General features: G+C 39.3%; 1 protein-coding gene across 1 annotated transcript in view; it reads left to right on the forward strand.

Moving 5' to 3' along the window:
* The window catches only part of LOC126473963 (WD repeat-containing protein 91), a 202,913-nt gene extending 182,228 nt beyond the window's left edge, over positions 1–20,685 (forward strand). The window contains exons 12-13 of the mRNA XM_050101334.1: positions 4,821–4,988; positions 19,877–20,685. Of these exons, the coding sequence (XP_049957291.1) occupies positions 4,821–4,988; positions 19,877–20,053 (345 nt within the window). The 3' untranslated portion in view covers positions 20,054–20,685. The remainder of the gene's footprint in view (positions 1–4,820; positions 4,989–19,876) is intronic.
* The last annotated feature ends 5,132 nt before the right edge of the window (positions 20,686–25,817 follow it).

Below are 25,817 nucleotides of genomic sequence, written 5' to 3' on the forward strand. Positions count from 1 at the left end.
ATCAAGAATGGTGCATAGGAAAGTGGCCTGCTTGATTACCGCTGTAGAAGCTGTAATTAATCATATATTATTTTAAAATTTCTTGTCAAAATCAGTTCCTGGAATTTTGAAACTAGGTCTTTGTGAGGTAGTTGCAGCCTTGCTAACAAATCAGATCTGCCCACAATTCTATGTCAGTCTCCTGTAAGACAACCTATGTCATTTGTCTTTACATACTGTTCTTTCATCCTTATATGGATCATATAAGCAGCTCAAAAACATTTTGCACCATTATCTTGTCTTACATAGTTTGTGCTTTTTAATTTTAAACTTCTTTCTCAATACTTAACAATATTACTCACCATATGTTAAGTCAGAGCCAAACAAAACAAAAAGACTGCTGTACATTTAAGCATTCAGCCACAAGACCTCCTTCTGAAGTAGGAAACAAACACACATTCACTCAAGCACTACTCACACTCACATGACCACTCTCTCTGGCTGCTGTGGCAAGACTAATTTTATTTGTTATACCATCCTGGACTTTCCATTGTTTGGTCTTTCTCATTATCTTTCGACCACAGAGAATTAGTACATGCAGCCACATGTGATATGGAGGTAAATGTAAACTTGCATTTACAGTGTAGATCATGGGTGTGTGTTTCACCTCCAACCATGACTGTAACAATACAGCTTGTAAAATAAGGAAAAGGTAACCATTCATCTATATCGAAGTGATGTGCATGGTTGCCTTTCCTTTATTTTATGTATTGCCTCATCCAGGAATTTTCATTATTGTTATACAGCAGAACTTGTGCGCACTGTTCAGTCTAATGCTTACGCAGAGAGTGTGCACTGTCACCTTATGACAAAAATGGTTATGAGCATGGAAAATTCCCTACTAAATTAGTGCACACCACAGAGACACCATTCAAAAATTTAACTGCTGTGACAGAAAATACAGAAGATCTGAGTCATAGTCACCATCCACAGTCAATAACACTAGTTGATCACTACATACGAGGGTTGGAACTTAAATAGTGGCAACTATTTATTCACAACCAATAGAAAAGAGTTATATGTATGCACCAGTTACTGTCCTTCAGAGTAGTCACCAGCGTTGTGTAGAACACATTGCCAGCAATGTGGAAGGCATAGTATACCATTAGCAGAGCCTGTTCTGTTGATGGTGTGAATGGAGCAGTCTACTGCCTGTCGAATCTCTGGAACAGCTCTGAAGTGAATGACACAAAGTGGTTCCTTCATCTTCGAAATCAAATCAAAGTCACAAGGACTTAAGTCTGGGGAGTATGGTGGATGGTACAGTACTTCCCAGTCCCATCGACCGAACAGAGCAGCCAAAGCTTACGCTGTATACACCTGCGCATAGTCATGCAAAATGATGGGTGGGTTGCGCAGAAAGTGTAGCCGCTTCTTTAGCAAAGCTGGTCACAGGTGATGCTCCAAAAACAAACAGTAATACAACTTAAGTCCTTGTGACTTTGATTTGCTTCCAAAGATGAAGCAGCCACTTTGTGGCATTCGCTTCAGAACTGTTCCAGAGATTCAACAGGCAGTAAACCACTCCATTCGCACCATCAACAGAACTGGCTCTGCTAACAGCATACTACACCTTCCACATCACTGGCAGTGGTTTCTACACTATGCTGGTGACTACTTTGAAGGACAGCAACAGGTGCAAACATGTAACTCTTTTGTATCGGTTGTGAAAAAATAGTTGCCACTATTTAAGTTCCAATCCTCATAGAAATTATAGTTTGTAGGTACTATGAGGAGAATGCAACAAAACTGTTTCACTTGCTTTTCAGAAGCAACTGAGATGTTGTGTTAGCCCAAACAGTGCACAAACATGTCCATGTGATCTATTTGATCTCTACTCTAGACACCCATTACAAACAACAGTACATGCCATGCCCCCCTCCCCTCTTACACTGTTACACAGAAAGAAGGTGGGCAATGGAACCCCTGGAATCTAACCTGGCGAAATGCCCTAAGGGCCCATTGGAATCACTATCTGATTCTGTACAGAACCAGTAAGTGAGTTACACTTTCTTGTAATGAAATGAAATGATTGTATGACATTTATTCGCCAGGATATCCCCTCGGGGTTCGGCTGCCGTATCGCAAGTCTTTTCAATTGACGCCACTTCGACGACTTGCGTGTCAATGATGATGAAGCAATACGTACCACTGATCTGTTGTACAAAACACTGTACCCATTAGTTAGAAGGAAGCACAGATCACACCTGTCTACAAGAAGAGTAGCAGAAATGACAGAGAAAACAAGCGTCTGAGATCTCCATTCCAGGTCAATGTTAGAAACCTGTTGCAGAATTTTATAACGTATTCTGAGCTAAACTATAGTGTGATATATGAAACAGGATGACCTCTGAAAACATTGCTTGTGTGAAACCTGACTCAAACTTTTCTGACATGACATCTCGACAGCCGTGAATTGAGGCAATCAGGTAGATATAGTATTTCTTGGCTTCCAAAGAGGAAGTATGATTGCATGGTGTGTCAAATAAAATTTGTGTAAAAAATGTATTAATCAGCTACTTTGACAAAATCCTAAAACTATGCCCTGCAGTGAGATCCATTCTGCCCGATATTTTGCCCACCACACCTAGAACAGCTTTTCATGCTTCTCCCACTCCCTCCCATATGCTCCTTGTGCACCCATTTCCCTACCCTATGGCTCCTACCCCTGTGACTGTCCCCACTGTGAGACTTGCCCTATGCACCTTCCTACAACCACCTACACCAGCTCTATAACTGTCAAACATACACTATCAAAGGGAAAGCCACCTGTGAAATGGCACTTACCCTGTACCAGCTGTTATGTAAACACTGTTCAGCATTTTACTCAGCATGACTACCACAAAGTTATCAGTTACTATGAATGAACATAGACAGAGGCTCTACACTGGTAATGCAGAGCATGCTCTACAACATGACAGTCATGACCTCGGTCCATTTGGATTCTTCCCCCAGGCACTAACTCCTCAGAACACCACAGATGGGAGCTGGCATTACAACATGTCTTTGGTTCTCACCATGCATCTGGTCTTAATGTATGTTAATATCTTTGCTCTCAGCATTCCTTTCTTAGTAACTATTCTTTCCTCACCCCCTAGTTTTCTTTATCTTTTAATTTTCTTACCTTTCTATTCCACCACCCACCCCCCTCCTACCACCTTTACCACATACAATGCACTTTGCTTTCCACTCTTATTAACTCTTTGATGATTTGTCAGTAATCTCTGTCTTGCTTATTACCCTACCTCCCACCTCTAAGCTCTCATATGTCACATTGAGATGCAGATGCAGATGCAGACGAGCACAATGAAAAGACTGTTACACAATGAACTTTCAGCCAAAGAAGGAAAACACACTTGCGTTCACACAAGCAAGCATACCTCTTACACACACACACACACACACACACACACACACACACACATTACCACTATCTCCAGAAGCTCTGGCTTGTTGTGCCTGCTGCAACTCAGTGTGTCATCCTTATGGTGAGTAGCAATCTATTGTTTTCATAATATTGATGATATTCCAAACTGAACTTTCCATTGGTTGATTAAACCCAGTATGATGATATTTTTAGATCAAAATTGGTAAATAGTTACAAAAATTGCAGTGTGGACTGTTTTTAATAAATATGTCATTCAAAAATAGTGACTGGTTTTTGTTTTTACATATTTATTTCTAAGATTTTTGCATATGGGTCATCAGCATGGGACTGCCCCATGGGGTATACAATTGTACACATAGAAATGGACTGTGATATTGCATAGGTTAGAAAGGTGATGAAATTTCTCTTTGGTTAATAAGGGTAGCATTTGGAGTAGAATGTCCCTCAACTCAGTGCATGGCTAGAGGTAGTGGGAGCATAGGGGAAGAATGTAATTGAGTTTTTCAAGGCTTAGGTAATAGGAAGAGTACACGTCAGTGACAGTGGATTTGTTGATATGATGGTCATGACACACAGTGCCAAATGCATTGAATAGAAGCCAAGGCTTTAAGCAAAGGACTTTTTGATCTGGAAGGCCTGATATTGGTCAAACTGATGGTACTGTCAGTTGACATAGTTTTTATAGGAAGCCATAAGGGTGTGGGAGATCAACATCAAGGAAGGTAGCTCATTAAAGTGAGAAAGCCCAAGTGAAGCTAATTTGGAAGCAGTGTTGAAGTTACAGAAGAAAGAGCACATAATGAGGATGGTATTAATTAATGTAAAACAGGTAAGATGCTTTAAGTTTTTAATTATATAGAAATGCTTTGTCTAGGTAGCGCATAAAATAAACGGGTTGTCATAGAAAGGTTCCAAGCACTTGCAGTTTGTGGATTTGTTTGTAAGTTTGTCCTTCTTTGAAAAAATAAGTAAGGGCCAAACAGATTAGGAATGTGATGGTGGATTTGGTTTCTGGAGAATGCTGGGAAAGATAGTGTACTATGGTTGCAAGGCTAAGTGCATAGGTGGTATTGGTGTACAGTATGAAGTAAGGAGTCTGGTGCCAATCAGCAGTTAAAAAATGACTATGGGGAGACAATGGAAGAAATTATAATGTCTTGGATGTTGGAAGGGAGGCTATAGGAAACTGGTTGGAAATGATGATCATTGAAAGAAAAGGCTTCTTCTGCAGGACCACCAGAAACAGCTTTGAAGACATAATCATTAATCACAGTTTGATGTGAACGTTGGGTTAACTGTGGAGAGTAGGATGAATGGCAAAGTGTTGCAAGTAGTATACATTTTGTGTAATGTAATTTTACTTCAGTTATTAAAGATTACATATCGCTTTCAGCTTTCACAGCGGAGTCTTAATCAAAGGGGTCAGGTTCTTTGGGAAGCTACATTACCAGAATTATTCAATATGGATGCTATGACAAAACCACATGGGCAGTTGTTCACATGGGATCCTTCTGGCACCTATGTCTTACTGTGTGGAAATGCAGGTGGTGTTATATGTCAAGTAAGTTATTGTGTTATATGTCAAGTAAGTTATTTTCCATTTGGAAATTCTTTTTGCCTTTTTTGGAAATTAATCTATTATCTATTTATTTATTTAGTGTATGGAATTTAAGTACATTTCAGTATTGGATCATGTTATTCTACATTACACGACATTACATATATTCACAGACAAACATCTAGTCCTTGTATGTATTTAATGGATTTTTAGGATGCCATGAGGAATTCTTCAAAGTCCGTACTTAACACTGTGGCACTGCATTCATGTCTGATGTGTTGGATGGTCTGCTTAGGCTCGCTGCAGTCACATGGTGGCAAAGACAGCAGTCCCCATTTGAAGAGTGAGTCAGCACATCTTCCACACCCAGATCTTAGTCGGTTCAGAGTTGACCAGATCTTGTGGGGCTGATCAAACCCAGGGACTGCCTCAGTAATACAAGGCATTAGGTGGCAAGTTGTTGGGGCATTTTGGAGCCATTCTCTTCTCCAACAGTTGATGTCAGCCCCAGTGAGGCTGTTGAGAGCAAGAGGAGGATGTCTTGAACAAAGCCTCTTGGTACTCAGATTGAGTATATTGATGTGTACCGGTAGTTCAGGGTTTGCTTCAATCTTATTGTATTCCCTGACCAAGGCTGCTTCTCGTCATATTTTTGGGGGTGGTATATGACTCAGTACAGGTAGCCATATGGTAGGTATGGACCTAACAGTTCCTGAAATAATGCGCATGTTGTTGTTAAGTTCAACATCGTTTTTGTTCACATGGCTACTGTTCAGCCATACTGGTGCACAGTACTGTGGCGCAGAGTATACCAGGCTCATTGCAGTCATCCTCAGATTTGTTGTGTTGATCCCCAGGTGGACCCACAGAGTTTATGTATGAGGTTGTTTCTTGTTCTCACCTTGGCAGCTGCTTTTGTAAAGTGTGATTTAAATGACAAGGTTCTGTCAAACATGACCCCTAGGTACCTTGGCTCCTTGTTGTGGTTGAGGTATGTGTCATTAAAAGTATACTTCCAGAGCAGTGTCAGCTTCTCTGTTATTGAGATGGACTTCTGTCTTCATGGCATTAGGCCTAAGCCTCCATTTACTGAAGTATGCTGCCAGGGCTGACAGATCAGATGTCAGGGTTTCTTCCACTGAATCAAAATCGGTGTGCGTTGTTGCAATGGCCCAGTCATCAGCATAGCTAAATTTCCTACAAGCTGTTTCTGGCATGTCAGCAATGTATAGGCTGTAAAGCAGTGGGACTAATACTGATCCTAGAGGTAAGCCATTTTGAAGGAATTTCTAGCTACTGACTTTGTTTCCCATGATGACCTGGAATCCTCTGTTACCAATCATGTTACCAATAAGCTTTGTCATTTTTTAACAGGGAATTATTTTCATCAGTTTATAGAGGAGGCCTTGTCTCCAGACGGTATCATAGGCTGCTGCCAAGTCAATGAAGGCCACAGATGTTTTTAAATTCCTTTTGGAATCCCATTTCAGTATGTGTTGTAAGGGCCAGGACTTGGTCTGCACAGCTTCGGTTGGGACGAAAGCGGGCTTGTCCTACTGGGATGGCCGTGAGTATTATCCGTCTGACCGATCCTGTTAAGTAGTACTCATTACAGAAGTTTGAGCACCATGCTGAGCAGTGCTGTGGGCCGGTAGTTTTGCATAAGATTTCCCGGTTTACCCGACTGGAGGCGGGCGATTATCTTGGCATGTTTAAGTTCTTGTGGTATGATTCCTGTCTGCAGTAGTGATGTGAAGAACTTTGCTAACCATATTTTTGTATATTTAGCGGAATTGATAAGAAACTGTGAGAGGATGTCATCTGAGGTGGGGGCTTTACTCAGTTTTGTGTCCTTTATTGCTGCCGAGATCTGTTCGGGGGTGATGTCGCGTGAATATTTAGTGTCAACACTGGCTGTTGCTTTTAGCTTTCTAAGTTCATGCGTATTGTTGTCTCTCGGTGATTTATCCCTTTAGATGTTTTAACAATGTGCAAAGCAATTTTGTTAGGTGTCGTGGGGTTTTCTTTTTGAGTAATACGACTGGCTCCCCCTAGTTTTCAAAGCAGGGACCGTGCTTTTCGGCTGGATACTTTAAAGTACTGTTCTGCACAGTGTTGCCCACATATGGCACGAGTGCCTGTGGCAGGAGCACTGCCAGTACTACTAGTACACTAGCAAGCCTTTAATAAGTTTGATATTAAACAATGTTCCATCGATTCTAGCAGTGGTGGGAACCACACATTCATAATTCGTAGCACAGAGCAAATAGTAAACAGTTGTCACGATCGGAGTCCACTACGTAAAGTTCATGTGACTGGCCAGCAATATTGGCAATGCTCCTGCCACAGGCAATCGTGCTGTATGTGAGCAACACTGTGCAGGACAATATGTCTATATCTTCCATTTGCAAGTCTGGCAGGGTTGCTGAATCCCTGCCTCTCCGAATGTGCCCAGTCGGTGTGGGGAGAAGTGTGCAGCAGGAGCGACCAGGAGGAGGGCAGTTTCGTGACAGAAGGCATTTATGAGACACCTGAGTCCTCTGGTGATCACTGTGCTCTGTTCTGAGTGTCACGCATAGCCCCAGAGACTTCTAGGAACAGGGGCCCCCCTGCCGGATGTGGTGGGTCTGCCGATTTTGACTGTTATCGAAGCTAGCTCGACATTCGTGGGCAGACCCCTCGGCTCGCAGGAAGGATGCACCGGATAGCCATCCTCTGTGACTCGGAAGTAGAGAGTACCGTGACATGGTTTGCAACAGTGGATTTGCGTATGAGATAGGCCACCGATCGGGTTGCCGCAACCGGAGTTTGTCGTAGTGCCGACACGGCATCTCGGGTGTTACAGCCACCGACACTGCCTGGTGCCCCTGCAGTTCCACCACAGACCCCCAGACCCACCCTGGATTCTGCTCAAATTTAGGTTTCCGTACTGGGGCACATACACAGAACAGTGTGACTGTGCCTGCTGGAGCTCCACAGTGCCTCAAACATTGATGGGCATGGGCCTGCAAGAAGATAGGAAACAGTTAAATGCTAAAGCTGATTTTAACAGACAATGGATTTCTAACATTTGCATATTGAGAGTGTATACAAACCATTCTGCTTGCCCTTTTGAGGCTGGACAGAAAGGTATTGTGGTAAGGTATTTAATACCATTATGGATTGAAAAACCTTTTGAAATGAGTTGCTCTGTGTTGAGAACCATTATCAGTCAGTAGCACCCTCTGTTGAGAAGATCCGTATCAAGGCTCCCACTGTAAAAGTCATTGTCTGCTGGATGCAGATGACATGCAGGAAGTGGGAGGGGGAGGAGTCCACAATGACCACCCACGTGAATCCCAAGAAAAGGCCTGTGAAGGCAGCTTGTGCTCTGTACCTCGGGTTTGTCACCACAGGCCACAGAGAGAACAACTGAGATGAGGTCAGCTCGTGTGCCTGCGAAGCAGCACATTATCGAACCGCCTGTGCAACCTTTTCATCCGTAAAATGCCAGTAGATGTAGTAGAGTGTGAGTTGCTTGTCCTGGAAATTACCCAGTGGGATCAGTGCAGGATTTTGAGCACATGATGTTTCAGGGGGAATGACACCACCATCCCATACCATTCATCACGTGTCATTAGGATCACCATACCACGCCAAATGTGAAGTTGGTGCCACTGATGATAAAACAGCAAAGGTCAGCTGGTTCTTCATCTGAAAGCTTCAGAGGACGGTGCAACTGGACATATTGCAGGATTCATTGAAGTAGCAGGACATACCTACCTGCAGTTGCAACATCTAGGGAATTCTGAGAGAACTCACCTAGCGATTGCTTCAGTTGGTTGTCTAATTCGGGGTTAAGGTAAAACAGTCCATCTGCATTAGAACGATGAGGGGTACTGTGATAGTGAATGGAGTACTAAAAATTTGACAGAGAATCCATTTATGAAGGCAACATCCTGTATGCTCCTCAAATTTTGCCTTAGGTCCAAAAGGTGTTGAGCAGTTTATTGTCAGTAATTAGATTAAATTTGTGACCACACAACAAATGTGTAATTTATGGACACTGTAAATGATGGCCAACAATTCCATTGACATAAATGCAACTGATGCCTTCATACTGTCCTCTAACTTAAGAGAGTGAATGGGCATAATGCCGTGTGGGGATGCACCTGTTGCCAACACTGACAGCAAGTGGGGCTGGTAAATCACAAGGCAGGATGCTAATTAGGGGGTAGATTTTAACTCCTAAAAAGCCCAGTGGCATACTTTGGATAGTTGAAAAGTGGCTCCCTATTTATGGAGACAATTTAACAGGTGGAATGTGGAGGCTGCCTGAGCAACAAATTGTACATAATAATTCACATTTCTACTAATGGATGACAGTCTATCATGAGAGAAGCCGCAACTGTACAATTTTTTTAAAAATGTTTATTAAAACATCCTCAGTTGCAATTGGTCACATTTGATAACTAGTTTTGATCACATTTAATGATCTTCAGGTCAGATTATTCAATATTTATGAGAAGTCAAAATTCTTTGAAAAGAACACAGTCATAAGCTGTAACATAAAAGAAACAGCACTACAGTATACATGTGCTTCTTCCATTTGCACTTTACTGGGCAGGGTGGTGCAGTAGTTAGCACAATGGACAATGGTTCAAACCCACATTCAGCCATCCTGATTTACGTTTTCCGTGATGTCCCTAAATCGCTTCAGGCAGATGCCGGGATGGTTCCTCTGAAAGGAATCTGATTTCCCTCCACATTCTTTCTTAAATTGAGATTGTGCTCTGTCTCTGATGATCTCATTGTCGATGGGGTGTAAACACTAATCTAGTCCTCCTCCATTTGCAGTTCCTGTGGGGTTAATAAAGTTAGCATCTGGGCTTTATCTAATTTGTTTTATTTTAGACCCTTGATTGGTGTGCATACAACATAAGAAGAATTAAGAGATTTTGGCAATGCTTGAAAGTAATTTGGGGGAGGGGTGATATTTGTCTTGGTTATGGACAGCAGTGACTCCATATTTTATGACCTTTATTTTGAGCTGCTTTATTTCTGCAGTGCAGTTTTTCTGTACAGCCCTCTGCTTCCTGTTATGATGGTAAGACTCCATTCATGTAAGAGGCATGCCTTTACTGGCATAATATTTTAGTACCTCAAGTAAAATTTTATTGTCTACACAACATTGGCAAGGACACACAATATACTAACTGTACAATTTTTGTTTATCTCTGCCAGGATTTGTGATATCATATAGTGCTTTCTCCACAGAGAATCCTCTGCAAAAGCCTAAGTAAGAGGTCATTACCATGTCACACAATGAAACTGGTGATGTGGTTTATCTCAATTTTATAGGTGGATATAATTCTTGCGTATTTAAGATTGTCAGGAAATGTGGCTTGTGTAATTGACTGGTTTCAAACAAGATTTTAATACCTTCACATTTGGTCTTTTCATAGCACTTAATCATGTTTATAATTAGACATTTCAATTGCTTTTAGTGAAGGAGGAATGGAAAATAATATTTAGAATTTTATTATAGAAAGGTGTAGAATTAGCTGCCTATGTTGTAGAAAATAGTACCCAAATTAAATCAGGCCAATGTTTTTAAGCAACTGAAATTTATTTAATTCTCAAATATCACATTAATTATCAAAATATGAATGTCAGTATAACTAATGAAACCTGAAAGTAGAAAATGTTTGCTTATACTGTTTTTGGAAGTGTGATAAACACAAAACATGGAACGACATGGAGGGAAAAGGTACAATCAACACAACATCATCAGATCTCTGTATATATTCTGTTAGCATTACTAACACAGATGGTACTGCATATTACACCTTGTCATGTTAAGTGTTGTTTCCTTTTTGTGGAGGTATGAGATCAGGAAAATGTCTTCCTAAGAAATGAAGATATGTTGTGCATTTCATATATGGCTAGCTTACAAATAACATCAATTGCAATCAATAATCACTTGCATTCGCTTGTCTGTACTGTAGTGTTGTTGTTGTTGTTGTTGTTGTTGCTGTGTTGGTGGTGTTTGGTGGTGGTGAGGCTTGTTTTTCACCAGAATATATGAACCCTACAATAGTTTTTGGTTTTAGTAAACCTTAAATATTGTTTTGTCACATCACTTTTTTCACCATTTCTTCGGCGGAGAGTAATGTGACAGGCACTGGTCTGTGAGACACCCTCTAGTCATAGCATCATCATGATCAAAAACTCCTCGCTGTTTCCTCTTTCTCTTTTGACATTATTGCAGAATTTCAGCATTGCATGTGCAACTGAATAGTACAGTTTTCCCCTTATTCTTCCAGTGCATAACCATAACTGTACCTTGCTGTTCCTGGTGGACTGTTTACAGTGTGCAACCTGAGAACTCCATACAAGTCTGTCTGAGTGCTAAAATATCTGCTTGCTATGAAAATTGTAATTTGTTTGAGGATCTCCTTTATTCAAAAATGTTTGATAGTGGGATGACAACTTGTGAAAATATAGGAGGCCTTTGCCGTTGTTCCCTGCTTCTCTGGTTTGGAACATGATTCCTGTTTCTGTGGATGCATTTTATTGTGTTGTTGTGGGTCAGCCTGATTTTTCAGGGTCTGTGGGAGGTGAGACATGAAAGTACTACTGCACTTACACTTAGATGTTACAGTTATGGTCACCCAACCTGCTTTGTTTGTTGCTTATATGTTTCAGTTGTTGACCAAGATTCTTAGCTACTGTGCTACTCAATCTTATATTAGAACTTCCGTTAGTGGAGTAGATATGATTGACTGAAAAAATTTCATGTTACTCAAGTCTTTATATATGCAATCAGTAATATTAGACAGGGTTTCATTGTTTCCTTCAGCCATAATGTCCTTTAAATCCTATCTATGAAGAGAAAAGACAAGAAACCCTTAGAAACTTATCTGCACACTGTTTTGACACTAAACCATCACTATACTGCCTAGTGCCATTTGTATTTAGGCCAGCTACATTTACCATAGTCATTTAGAAAGAAGACTACTACATTGATTAAAATAACTCTTGTTTCCTTAGTTATTTTAAATACTTGCTATTTCTCTCCTGTTGTGGTGCCATGTTCTCCTTGACATCTGCTATTCCATGCTGATTCAGTTACTACTGGCCAGCAGACATTTGGATGCAATAACCATTTTCGAAATAGTGTTTTCTGATGTACATTCTTCATTATAGGCACACAGGGAGGTTCAGCATCTTGCAGTTCAATACCAGTAGGTAGCATTTAAGAGCCGTGAACTTTCAAAAACTCTCACAGTCATCTTGAGGAATTGAGATGCCTCCTTCTCTGCCTCTCCTTTGTATTAGGGAAGAAACTGTTCATCTGCCACACTGTCTAAGCATCATTGCAACATTTTCATTTCTGCCTTATTCTCTACTTGATGCTATTCTCCTCTCTTCAGCAAGTATATTGTTTAGTTTAGTTATTTGCATATACCATGGATCATAACTGCAGGTGCTCATTATGATTTAAAACACATCAGTTTCACAATTATAATACACGTTTCCAGTGAATAATATGGCAACACACTGATTATTTACATTATTGTCTTAGCTTCCTTTCTTCAAATGCACATTTCATTACTCGCCCATGTTCCCATCAAACACTTGTTACATCTTCTCTACCAGTATTTTCATGGCACAATGGTTGATCTGGTTAAGTAAAACATATATTGACTAATTTTTTGTATGGCAGGGAGCATTTTGACCAGTTGAACAGTGTTGCGTTGAGGGGCTAGTTAATCATAGCTATCCTGTTGATGGAGAACTATGATGATATCACCTTAGACATGGCACCACATCAAAGCTGACCATAATATCACCTTCCAGTGGTGTTAACAATGAGCCATAAGTGCATCTTTGTGTGTATAACTAAATGCCTTTGGCAGGTCATGAAACATGGGTGGTCTTGGAAGAGATTCTTAATAACTCTCTCTCTCTCTCTCTCTCTCTCTCTCTCTCTCTCTCTTTCTCTCTCTCTTCTCCATTATTCTTGATGTTTGTTCATATGAACAGGGTGACCCAAAAGTCTGTTAACATTTGAAAATGCACTAATTCACAGAATAATGTAGGTATAGAGGTAAAATTTCACGTACATGCCTGAAAAGACATGAGGTGTTACGGAAATCAAAAGCAAGTGCAAAATCTGGCCAAGAAATGGCATTGGATAGCAACACATCAATGATGCCACATGGGAATCATGCACAAAAGTAGCTGCAATGATATAGAGAGTCATATGCCGTAGCAACTACGGCATGTTGCCAAGGGTTGTTTAGATGATTGGCTTCATAGTGAACAACCAGGCATAAGTGCTACTGTTGTTCAGACAGTTCAGGAAGAAATAGAGACTTCAGCAGATTCATCTCTGCATGGTGAAGTCAGCACTCATGAAGTAACATGTTGCACTGGGGTTAGATGCACTTCTGTTAAGAGAGCATTAAGGTGTGCCCACCAATGCTATATGTACAAAATCTGGCGTCAGCATGAGCTGTTAGTCTTCGATTTTGTGATGCACAGAGCATTTTCAGTGTAGTCAGTTCAAAAAATGGGGGAAGATGACAATTGGTTGTCTAGCATGTGCACTGATAATGCCCATTTCACATTCCAAGAGACTGTCAACACCCACAACTGCAGAATTTGGGCTACTGGAAATCCTAGAACTGTAGTGGAAATCTCTTTGCATGACAAGATAATCACTGTGTGATGTGGATTTATCACATCCGTCGTGATTGGACCTGTTTTGTTCGAGGAAATATGGGGTGCTGCTTTTAAAATAGTCAGCGTGATTATGCGAGATACGCTTATATGGTACAGAATCTCATCATCCCTAGCGAGGCTGATAAACCCCTGCTGGAAGGTCCAACCTTTAGATGGTGCTCCACCCTATATTGCTACATGAGTGAAAGATTTCTTGCAAACATTGTTTGCTGCCACTTCAGTCATGCTTGGCCTTCTAGGTCCCCAGACCTCAATCCATGTGATTATTGGTTGGGGGATAACCAAAAGTTGCAAGTGTACCATGATTATCTGACATCATCAGGGATGCTAAAAGACAACATTCGATGGCAATTTCTCACTATACCTACAGATATGCTGTACAGTGATGTTCCCAACATTGCCCCTTGGTTACAGGTATTGTAGATGAATGATGGCTGGTATGTTGAGCATTTGTTAAAAAGAATCTTTGCTAAAAATCAGTTGTTATGCTAATTATTCTTTTTTGTGAGAATAATTAGCATAACAATTGATTTGATCTAGTTCCAGTCTAAGGCTGATAGTGATTCCATAAGTTTCATTAAGATGATCGAGAGCTTATGGCCATTTATAACCCACTATTTTTGGTGTAATGTATTGGGCTTCTACAAAATAGTGCATCAGTGAGGGCAGTGTTACTTCATGCAGTCTGTGCACATGATTAAACAGTGCTGGACTGAACATGGGAGGTGCCTATTGCTACACTTTCCCCCAAAAAAAGAAGAGAAAAAAAAAAGAAATGATAAGAACTAGACATTATTTTGGAAACTGATATAAAATTGCGTTCAACAATACCTCTGTCATCACAAGAGCTTACTGCTTCTGGGATATCATAATAAAAGAAGTTATTGAGATCAAATTATGCAACAACATCCTCAATAAAATGTGGCTTGCAGTTCAGTACAATGTGGAACTCAACCACCACAAGGCTAAAGAGGGAGCAGCAGACACCAAACAAAACAGTGCCTAATATGGCAAAAGACCAAGCACCAGTGACATCACATTCAGCACCATGACTATATAAGGGCAAGGCCAGCAACAATGATTATGATGAAGGAGCACATGACACATTGTTTTCTTTCATTTTTTTAGCCAACTAAGGACCACATCATTTCAGTTCAGAAGGGATGGTATCATGCAGGCCATTGTTGTTCAACTGTAATGGCACTGTCAGAGGTGTCCGTATGGTTTGGATCATTAATGCAAATGTCAGAACGCTCCTAAACACTAGCACTGGAACGCTTGACATTTTTTCTGAGCAGAAGTCAAAGGCACTTAGATTAACTTTTGCTACATTGTTTATTGTGACTCTCTGCTGCACTTTTGTCTCAAATACCAGGAATAGATTCACTTGATTTCAAATCTGGAATGTTTATTGTGAAGTGTCTCGGTACATCCGACACACGTTGTCGCACAGTTTGCTACTTGGTATCGGCAGTGATGCGAGGTTGGTCCGAAGATGTGATGAACATTGAAGGCATTGTCACTTTGTCGTTCAGCACTGTAGTGTTATCCAAGCCTTGGTGAATATGTAGCTATTTTGCACAAGGGGTGTTCATGGAATTCATGAACCCTTGTTGAGAGATGTTGCCGACATCTCCGAACAAACTGTGAGGTTGTACCATTTGTAATGGCAGCATTCTTTATGGCATAACTGGCACAGCAGATTTTTGACTTATAGCAAAATCGTGGCACAACACGGAAATTTGGGGTCATCACTGTGGGGAATGGGGTACGTGCAGTGTGGTACCGTAATAGTGACATAGCATAGAGAAACATTTTCCACACTATTTATCAGTAATCACATATATGTAATGTGTAAGCATTACGAGCATACAGAACATACTAACTCTCACTGCCTTTTGGGGCAACAATCCTCATTTACTGATTCAGATATGTTATGCTGCAATAACTACCCTGGTAACATCTTTTCAATTCTGTCAATCTTCCACAAGTCTCTTCAGATTACAAAGCTGTTGATTTTAGATGTTCATTTACCTGCTGTACCTACTGAAACACTGGACCTCCTGTGTACTCTTTACTAGCATTTTTCATTTTATAACTTTTACTACAAAAGCATAATGTTTATGCTGATAACTTTGCAGCTACGGTCCTCAGCTGCTATAAGTTTCAAGTCATTATACCTCACAGGCTGTTCTAAAAATTCCTGTGTAGATTTCACTGTGACTGGTAATTTCAGCATTTACATGAAAAGGAAAAGGGAGAGAAGGAATCATAGTGGGTGAATATGGATTGGGGGAGAGAAATGAAAGAGGAAGCCGTCTGGTAGAATTTTGCACAGAGCATAACTTAATCATAGCTAACACTTGGTTCAAGAATCATAAAAGAACGTTGTATACATGGAAGAATCCTGGAGATACTACAAGGTATCAGATAGATTATATAATGGTAAGACAGAGATTTAGGAACCAGGTTTTAAGTTGTAAGACATTTACAGGGACAGATGTGGACTCTGACCACAATCTGTTGGTTATGAACTGTAGATTAAAACTGAAGAAACTGCAAAAAGGTGGGAATTTAAGGAGATGGGACCTGGATAAACTGACTAAACCAGAGGTTGTACAGAGTTTCAGGGAGAGCATAAGGGAACAATTGACAAGAATGGGGGAAAGAAATACAGTAGAAGAAGAATGGGCAGCTTTGAGGGATGAAGTAGTGAAGGCAGCAGAGGATCAAGTAGGTAAAAAGATGAGGGCTAGTAGAAATCCTTGGGTAACAGAAGAAATATTGAATTTAATTGATGAATTGAGAAAATATAAAAATGCAGTAAATGAAGCAGGCAAAAAGGAATACAAACGTCTAAAAAATGAGATCGACAGGAAGTGCAAAATGGCTAAGCAGGGATGGCTAGAGGACAAATGTAAGGATGTAGAAACTTATCTCACTAGGGGTAATATAGATAGTGCCTACAGGAAAATTAAAGAGACCTTTGGAGAAAAGAGAACCACTTGTATGAATATCAAGAGCTCAGATGGAAACCCAGTTCTAAGCAAAGAAGGGAAAGCAGAAAGGTGGAAGGAGTATATAGAGGGTCTATTCAAGGGCGATGTACTTGAGGACAATATTATGGAAATGGAAGAGAATGTAGATGAAGATGAAATGGGAGATATGATACTGCGTGAAGAGTTTGACAGAGCACTGAAAGACCTGAGTCGAAACAAAGCTCCAGGAGTAGACAGCATTCCATTAGAGCTACTGACAGCCTTGGGAGAGCCAGTCCTGACAAAACTCTACCATCTGGTGAGCGAGATGTATGAGACAGGCGAAATATCCTCAGACTTCAAGAAGAATATAATAATTCCAATCCCAAAAGAAGCAGGTGTTGATAGATGTGAAAATTACCGAACTATCAGTTTAATAAGTCACGGCTGCAAAATACTAATGCGAATTCTTTGCAGACGAATGGAAAAACTAGTAGAAGTCGACCTCGGGGAAGATCAGTTTGGATTCCGTAGAAATGTTGGAACACGTGAGGCAATACTGACCATATGACTTATCTTAGAAGCTATATTAAGGAAAGGCAAACCTACTTTTCTAGCATTTGTAGACTTGGAGAAAGCTTTTGACAATGTTGACTGGAATACTCTCTTTCAAATTCTGAAGGTGGCAGGGGTAAAACACAGGGAGCAAAAGGCTATTTACTGTTTGTACAGAAAACAGATGGCAGTTATAAGAGTCGAGGGACATGAAAGGGAAGCAGTGGTTGGGAAGGGAGTGAGACAGGGTTGTAGCCTCTCCCCGATGTTATTCTATCTCTATATTGAGCAAGCAGTGAAGGAAACAAAAGAAAAATTTGGAGTAGGTATTAAAATCCATCGAGAAGAAATAAAAACTTTGAGGTTTGCTGATGACATTGTAATTCTGTCAGAGACAGCAAAGGACTTGGAAGAGCAGTTGAATGGAATGGATAGTGTCTTGAAAGGAGGATATAAGATGAACATCAACAAAAACAAAACAAGGATAATGGAATGTAGTCAAATTAAGTCAGGTGATGCTGAGGGAGTTAGATTAGGAAATGAGACACTTAAAGTAGTAAAGGAGTTTTGCTATTTGAGGAGCAAAATAACTGATGATGGTCGAAGTAGAGAGGATATAAAATGTAGACTGACAATGGAAAGTAAAGCATTTCTGAAGAAGAGAGATTTGTTAACATCGAGTATAGGTTTAAGTGTCAGGAAGCCGTTTCTGAAAGTATTTGTATGGAGTGTAGCCATGTATGGAAGTGAAACATGGACGATAAATAGTTTGGACAAGAAGAGAATAGAAGCTTTCGAAATGTGGTGCTACAGAATAATGCTGAAGATTAGATGGGTAGATCACATAACTAATGAGGAAGTATTGAATAGGATTGGGGGAAGAGAAGTTTGTGGCACAACTTGACTAGAAGAAGGGATCGATTGGTAGGACATGTTCTGAGGCATCAAGGGATCACCAGTTTAGTATTGGAGGGCAGCGTGGAGGGTAAAAATTGTAGAGGGAGACCAAGAGATGAATATACTAAGCAGATTCAGAAGGATGTAGGTTGCAGTAGGTACTGGGAGATGAAGAAGCTTGTACAGGATAGAGTAGCATGGAGAGCTGCATCAAACCAGTCTCAGGACTGAAGACCACAACAACAACAACAACAACAACATGACTTTCAAAAACTTGGAATATATACCAGGGATCAAGCACAAACGAGATTACATATCAAATAGAGGTGACGACGACATGGCTTGTTTGTACTTGATTCTTGATATGCTCTCCAAGTATTTGAAAAAGGAGTAAATGCTGAAACTGTCAGTCACACTCAAGAATTTTGTTTATAGAATACTCATCATGGGATAATGTTTTCTTTTCGAAAAAAATTGTACAGGTTTCTCATCTACTGGTCCCTTCGTTCCTTGACAGTCCTCTGCAACACTCTTTTTTTCTCCTATGTTGCTGAAGGTTTTTTCAGTGGCCATTCTGTCCATCCATCAGATCTTTAGCACTCCTAATACCATGTCCCGAAGACCTACAGCTCCCTTACTGTCTATCTCTGGGACACAGAAAACAATGCTCCAAACAAAATGTTTTATATATTGTTTCCTAGTGTCTTAACTACTATTGTTCAATGTAGGTGGTTTCTCCTTATTACTGAAGCTATTTTAGTGCATGGAGTTCTGCATTTAATCTTCTGGGATGGTCTAACAAACTCATATATCCTGATTTATTGTCTGATGGCCTTTGTTTTGGTATCTTCAGCAGACATTTGTTTAATGTTTTGTTGATATTTTGCCTGCACAAGTGGATGGCATTCTCAAAGATTCACCCTTTATTGCTGGTGGTGGACTAGAGTCTAGTCCTTGCCTGGAAGTTATACATAATGTTCGTGCTAACATCTGTGAGGGGTATACATAACCTCCAGCAAAGGACTAGACTCCTGTCTACCAGCAGCAGTAGACCGTGAATCTTTGAGAATGTCAGCTACTCATGCTGGCATAAGTCAAGAAAATCATTAAACAAATGTTGGTTGAAGATCCCTAGATAAAGCCAATATGGAATACATCAGTAAGTACAATGAAAGTCTGAACAGTTTTATATTCTTTCATTTTGTTACATAGGTACTTGAAATTAATGACCTGTTTTATATGTTCTCCATCCAGATAAATTTTTACTGTTAAAAGTTTTTGAGAATACATGTCAGTCATAGACTAGATTAGATCTGGTATACAGTTCCTTCTGTAGACCCAAAGTGATGTTGCCTTCAAGGCTGTGCAATGTGTCAGAGAAACTTTTAAAGGCCTGTGTAAGTACTGTTCAGATTTGTTGAATAAGATGACTCACAATTCACACTTTTGTGTAGAGATGAAGAAATATTTACATGAAGAACAAAAGTTGTATACAGGAACTATATGGCTTCCTTAGCATTCTTTGAGAAATACAAGAGTAAAAATTGAAATATGCACATCAATTAAAATAAAGATTATGTTTGTACTGCATCTTCTGTTATGAAACTTAGCATTTATTCCACTGATCACAGTACTGTTATAACTAAAGCATATTCTAAATATTTGCTTCCTATATGTTTCTAAGCTTCACATGATGGCAAATCTTCTTTCATTGTATTCATATTATTTCAGCCATCAGGATGTACTTTGTCACCTGTGCAAGAACTGAAACGCTACAAGTCTCCTGGCCCTAAAAGTTATGGTGTGTCTGGTCTTTCTATAGATTGGACTATTGCTGATCAACTGGCGACAGTAGTCACAGGTTTGAATGATGGAACCATATTTATGTCAATGCTTCTCACACCATAAGAGCTCCAGTGATATGAATGTGATTAGCTACATGTTTGGTGCTTCCGTGGCAACATAATTACTTAATAATGCAGCAAGTTTGGCAATAAAATTATTAATTAATGTTATGTTTGTACTATTTGAGGCAGAAGTTTACACCATGATTATGAAAATAATTATGGTACTTTCTTATGTACATATGTGTATGAATTCAATATTCAGAAATTGTTTGCTATGATAATTTAACAATGTAGAACTGATAACTTGGGCCACTTTATTGCAGTATGCGAGTACCAAGGGTATCAAAAGTAACATATCAGGAATGCATTCTGTCTAACATATAACATGGTTAGAAATCATAGAAGGCACAATGCATGAAGCTTTGCTCCATTGGATATTGTGTTTCCTGTATTCACTACAGCATTAACTCAACCATTAAGTCAGATATAATGTAATTTGGTTATGTAAGTCTGTTCTTTACTTCGGTACATAGTGCAAGCCAGTGACAAATGGGAAAGTTTTCCGCTCTCCAAGTGAATGAAATGTATTCATTCACTTTTTAAATGTGTATTAGTGGTTATATTTATAAAGCAGTGCTGCAGAAGATAAAAGTCAATGACTACATGAAATAAAATGGTATTTATTGAGGCTTATGTGAAATGATTTTCTATGTAGATACCCCAAATTTATACAATCCTGTGACCTATATCTGTATTCCTAACAGTCAAACATATGACTTCAAAAGGTACCAAGTTGTGAGCATCACAACATACAAACATACCCGTTATCGAATTTCTAAGGTGAATGTTGCTTATTATTTCCATATTATTTTAAATAAATGCATAATGTCTACAACAGTGTGTTGATCTACAATGAAACCATTTCTGCAAGAGAGTAAGGTAGTAGGTACCTAATATTTCTGCTTAAGTCAGCTTTTATATGTAATATGATGAGTAAAATAAATAGTAAAATAAATCGTGCATGGTATATAGGAAAACATGAACAGTGAATATCCACATAAGTAAGATGTTGAATATTGTCATAAGCATTAAAATTTGTCTTCGTCTCCAGCATATGGACAGACAGAACTACATTCCTCAATGCTGTAGCCTGACTGGACTATTAAAAGTAGCATAGCTGCCTATATGCATCAGTTTAAATATCCAAAATGTTTGAAGTTAAGATTTGCTGTTGAATGTTGTAGTTACATGAGAGGTAACAGAAACGTGTTTTCTGAGAAGTTAGTATCTAAATAAAAGTCATATATGGGAAGGTAAAATTTTGCATTCAGTTTTTTCAAAATTCCTTTATATAAGACAAGCCAGTGCAGTAGTTTCTGTTTAAATTTTTTCTAAATGAGAAGACTGAAGATGTATAACATGTATCAACAGAACTATCTCATATCCTCATGAGGCCTTTTCAGCACAAGAAAATAAGATGCAAAAAGTGAAAACAGGTATCCTTATCTGGCAGTGGAGTCACATTGCTGCAAATCACCTATCTGTGAAAACTGCTGCATAAAATATTCTTAGAGTCACCAGGAGGTTTGTACCAGCTAATGGGTATTCCATTACACGACTCACTATGACCACTATAAACATGAAATTGAATAGAGGATGAGAGAGAGACCAGCAACATCTGTCACTGATTTTGCCTGTGTGATGTAATATGTGGTTGTGACGGACAGTGAGCGTCTCGTGGAGGATTCCAGTTGCGTAACTGCTTCATGGCTGGTAAGGATCAAGAAAGTGAAAAACAGTGCAACATGAAGAGTAAAATGAGGCTGATGTAAATGATGAATCTCACATTAGTTTTCCTATGCCTTAACATTTTTCATCATTATTTATCATAAGTTGCAAGAGCTGTAAAGCACCTAAAACATCTAGGGGGTGCATTTTTAAAAATGTTAGCATGGTGCATATGCAGCAATTCTGCTATACTTTGTTTATTTAATATTAATATACAGATTGGCACAGATAAATGTAGCTCACTGAAATATAAAGGAAATACAGTGAAATTACAGAAATGAAAAGCTGAATTTCACTTAAAATTTATTCACAGTGAAAAATATGGTTATAAAAGGTACTGAAAGTGACGCCCTGCAACATCAATACACAGCTGTGCATATCTAAGGATATTCAGATACACACAGCATATTCGGATATGCTGTGTGTTGCTCTTTAAGTGTCCCCACAGGAAAAAAAAAAATCACATACTGTTAGATCTGGTGAATGTGGTGGCCATAAATGTTCGCTAACAGTTTGTTCCTCAGTGAAGACGTCATGGACTCATTCTAGAGATATGTTAGATGGGTGGTATGTTGCCCTGGAAGAAGCAGTATTGTCTTTCATATTCCGTGAGTTGAGCACAAAATGTATAAAAATTTCCATACAGGCTTCCGTCTTGAGGGTAGTGTCAAAAAATGTTGGTCCAATGATGCACATTCCTGTTATTGTGCACCAAAAGCCTATTTTTTCATCATGGAGTATTTCCTGACACAAACGTTAGCGTTTTTCATTGCTCAGTTGCTCAGTACCTTTTGTTATGTGAATTCACATGCCCAGGAATATGAAACCATGATTCATCACTCATGATGTAATGTAAAGGGTCTAAAAAACCATCGTTGGTGTCATGCAAAAGGCAAGCACAGTAATCTACAAATTTATGACTGGAATCCCCTCATAATTGCTGAACAGTTGTCATATGACAAGGCTTCAAATTAAGAATTTTCAGTATCCACTGGCAACTCCCCCTACTGACATTTGCCTGTTGGGCTGATTTATGTGTACACTTCTTTGGGCTCTGAATAATTCTTCAGCAAATGTCTTCAGTAACTTCTGGTGTACAGACTGAAGAATTCTTTGTCATTTTACACTTTGCACTGATCCATGGGTGTGCCAGTTTTCATACAGACTCTGTATTGCTCTCTTTGCTGCTAGTCCTCTATCCAGATACTTGCTCCCAAAACTTTTGCAAGTTTCCCTAATCAAACCTGTTTTCACATATGCTTTCACAATTTCAATTCTTTCTTCTATCACGAAAGTCATTTTGCAGACCACAAAGAGAAATGTCTAACTTCACTGATGAAATAAACTGAAATTCTCACAGGAGAATGCTAACAATCAGTTATTGCATAGAACTGTCCAATGTTGTAGCTTTGTACTCTATTTCAGAAGTCTTAATATTGGATTCACATTCAAAGGGGAACCAGGCTACTTTTAATTGCACTAACCTGTTTAAATCCTAAGCACTTTTAAACCTCTATGGTTTCCATAGCATGATTTGAGTCAGAGTTTGTTTATGTATGATGTAAGCATGGTTATTGGTGGAAGCAGCTCAGCTGTGTTACAAGCAAGTACAGAACATTAACTGAAATTACCTTGTGTGGTGTTATGTCATGTGTAAAAATGCGAAGTTGTACCATGGGTCGGAGTCTACGTTAAGCTGTAGGTTCCCCTATAATTGGCTGGGTAAGCCAGCTTGATGTTTGGAGGCAGGCAGTGGCATCCTCCAACAGGACCTAGTGAAGCACTGTGGTGTTCATACCAATCTTCAGATTGATGGCAGTTGTACTTTAGTAGTTATAATATTATTAACAGTGTTAAGGAGAAGGATATATTGCTACACACCGAAAGATGACATGTTGAGTTGCAGAGGGGCACGACAAAAAGACTGTAACCCATTTGGCTTTTGGCCAAAACTTTATTCAGAAAAGAAAACACAGAGTAACACAAGCAAATACATCTCATGCACACATGACTCATCTCTGGTAGCTCAGACCAGAATGCCTTGACATTCGGAATGGCTGCCAGAGATGATGGTAAGGTGTGTGTGAGGCATGCTTGCTTGTGTGAATGTGTGTGTGTTTTCTTTCCTAAAGAAGCCTTTAAAACAAAAGCTAAAGGTGTAACAATCTCTTCATTGTGCCTGTCTGCAAGTCAACGTGTCATCATTATGGTGAGTACCAATATATCTTTTTCATAATATTGTTGATTTTCCAACCTGGAGTTTACATTGTATGACATTAAGATATTTTTACTCCATGTTAGAAAAAAGATGAGAATTTATGTGATCTCTTTACAGGTCATCATGATTTCATTATATAAAAGATATTTATAATATTTTCACATGTAAAAAAAAAAAAAATAAAAAACATATTATAATAACCAAAGAATGGAAAATCCAGGATGGAATGTAACAATATAATGAACAATATAATGTAAAAATATAATGAAAAGTGTAGTTACTATTCATCATATAGCGCAGATGCTGAGCCGCAGAAAGGCACAACAAAAAGACTGTCGGAAAGTTAGCTTTTGGCGAACAAGGCCTTTGTCAAAAATAAATACACACACACACACACACACACACACACACACACACACACACACACCACATGCATGCAAATGCAACTCACACACACGTGGCCACAGTCTCTGGCAGCTGGAGCCAGAGTCCGTAGTTGTGTGTGTTTTCGTTGTGCCTGTTTGCAACTCAAATTGTCATGTTTGTAGTGAGAGTTCATAATACTGTTGATATTCCAATCTGTATTTCCCTTATTTGACTTTATATTGACCACTACATACTCGCATGACCAGAATTCCTGTCCTCCTTGCCACCACACTTCACTGGTGCCCACTGTATCTAACTTAGACATATCTATGTCATTTTGAATGTTAAACAGAAAACAGTTTATTTTGAAACATGATAAAAGTTATTTCTTTTAAAAGGACACTGTTGCAAATTTTATATATTGCATAACTTCCAGAACCTAAGTAAGTGCTATCCTGTACAAATAAAAAAAGCCTTAATTCTGTCCTGCTTATTAAAAAGTGTGGACTTGATTGACACACAATGTCAATGGAACTTTTTGTTTGACTTTTGGTTAATGAACTTTCCCAGTGCACAAATCTAGTGCCCTAGCACTCCTTTTAGTTATTGCAGTTCTGTTGGTCATCATCTCAGTTGCAAGAGTTTGGTCGATACGTGTATTACTAATAAATGACACACTTTCTCTCTAGTAGTTATTGAACTCCTGACTAGATGAAATCATCATAAATCTTTATTCAAGACCAGCTTCTACTAAACTGGTACTTCAATGATTTGCAGTTACAATCAGAATTTATTACACAAGGGATATTCAGAAAGTAAGGTCCAATTTCTCATAAAACATAATCATTACAAGGTTTTTTTTTCAAAAAAACTGTTTTATTTGATTCCTTACATGTTTGTCTATTTTATATGTAGTTTCCACATTTGTTTAAACATTTGTGATTACCTTCTAAAAGCTTTTGCACCTGTAAGTCACAGATGTCTGCTGCCTGGAAAGATAACCAGTCTTTAACTGCTTCTTTCACTGTGAAACTCCTTTAGATAGTGGAACATGTGAAAATAACTTGATGCAAAGGACAGACTGTACTGTGGGTGGACATCTGTTTCCATCCAAAATATCTGATCATATTTTGGGTGTGAAAGACAGAATGAGGTTGGCATTCTCATGCAACAACAAACCTCCAGACATCAGGAGGCCAATGGCATAACCTTACATGTTGAGGTTGTCTGCTTGGCCTTGACTTTGACAGGTGATGGCATGTGACACCATTCCACTGACTGACATTTAGACTCTAAGGTCATGTGAGAAATCCAAGTCTCATCCCCGAGTGACAATGTTCTCTAAAAAACAATCACCTTCCTTATGCTATCAGTCCAAAACATCAAGCGCACTAGCAAGTATTTGCATTTTGTGTGTTGCAGTAAGCAGCCTGGGAACCCAACATGCACAGAA

Source organism: Schistocerca serialis, chromosome 4, assembly GCF_023864345.2.
Source record: "Schistocerca serialis cubense isolate TAMUIC-IGC-003099 chromosome 4, iqSchSeri2.2, whole genome shotgun sequence".
Classification (NCBI taxonomy): domain Eukaryota; kingdom Metazoa; phylum Arthropoda; class Insecta; order Orthoptera; family Acrididae; genus Schistocerca; species Schistocerca serialis.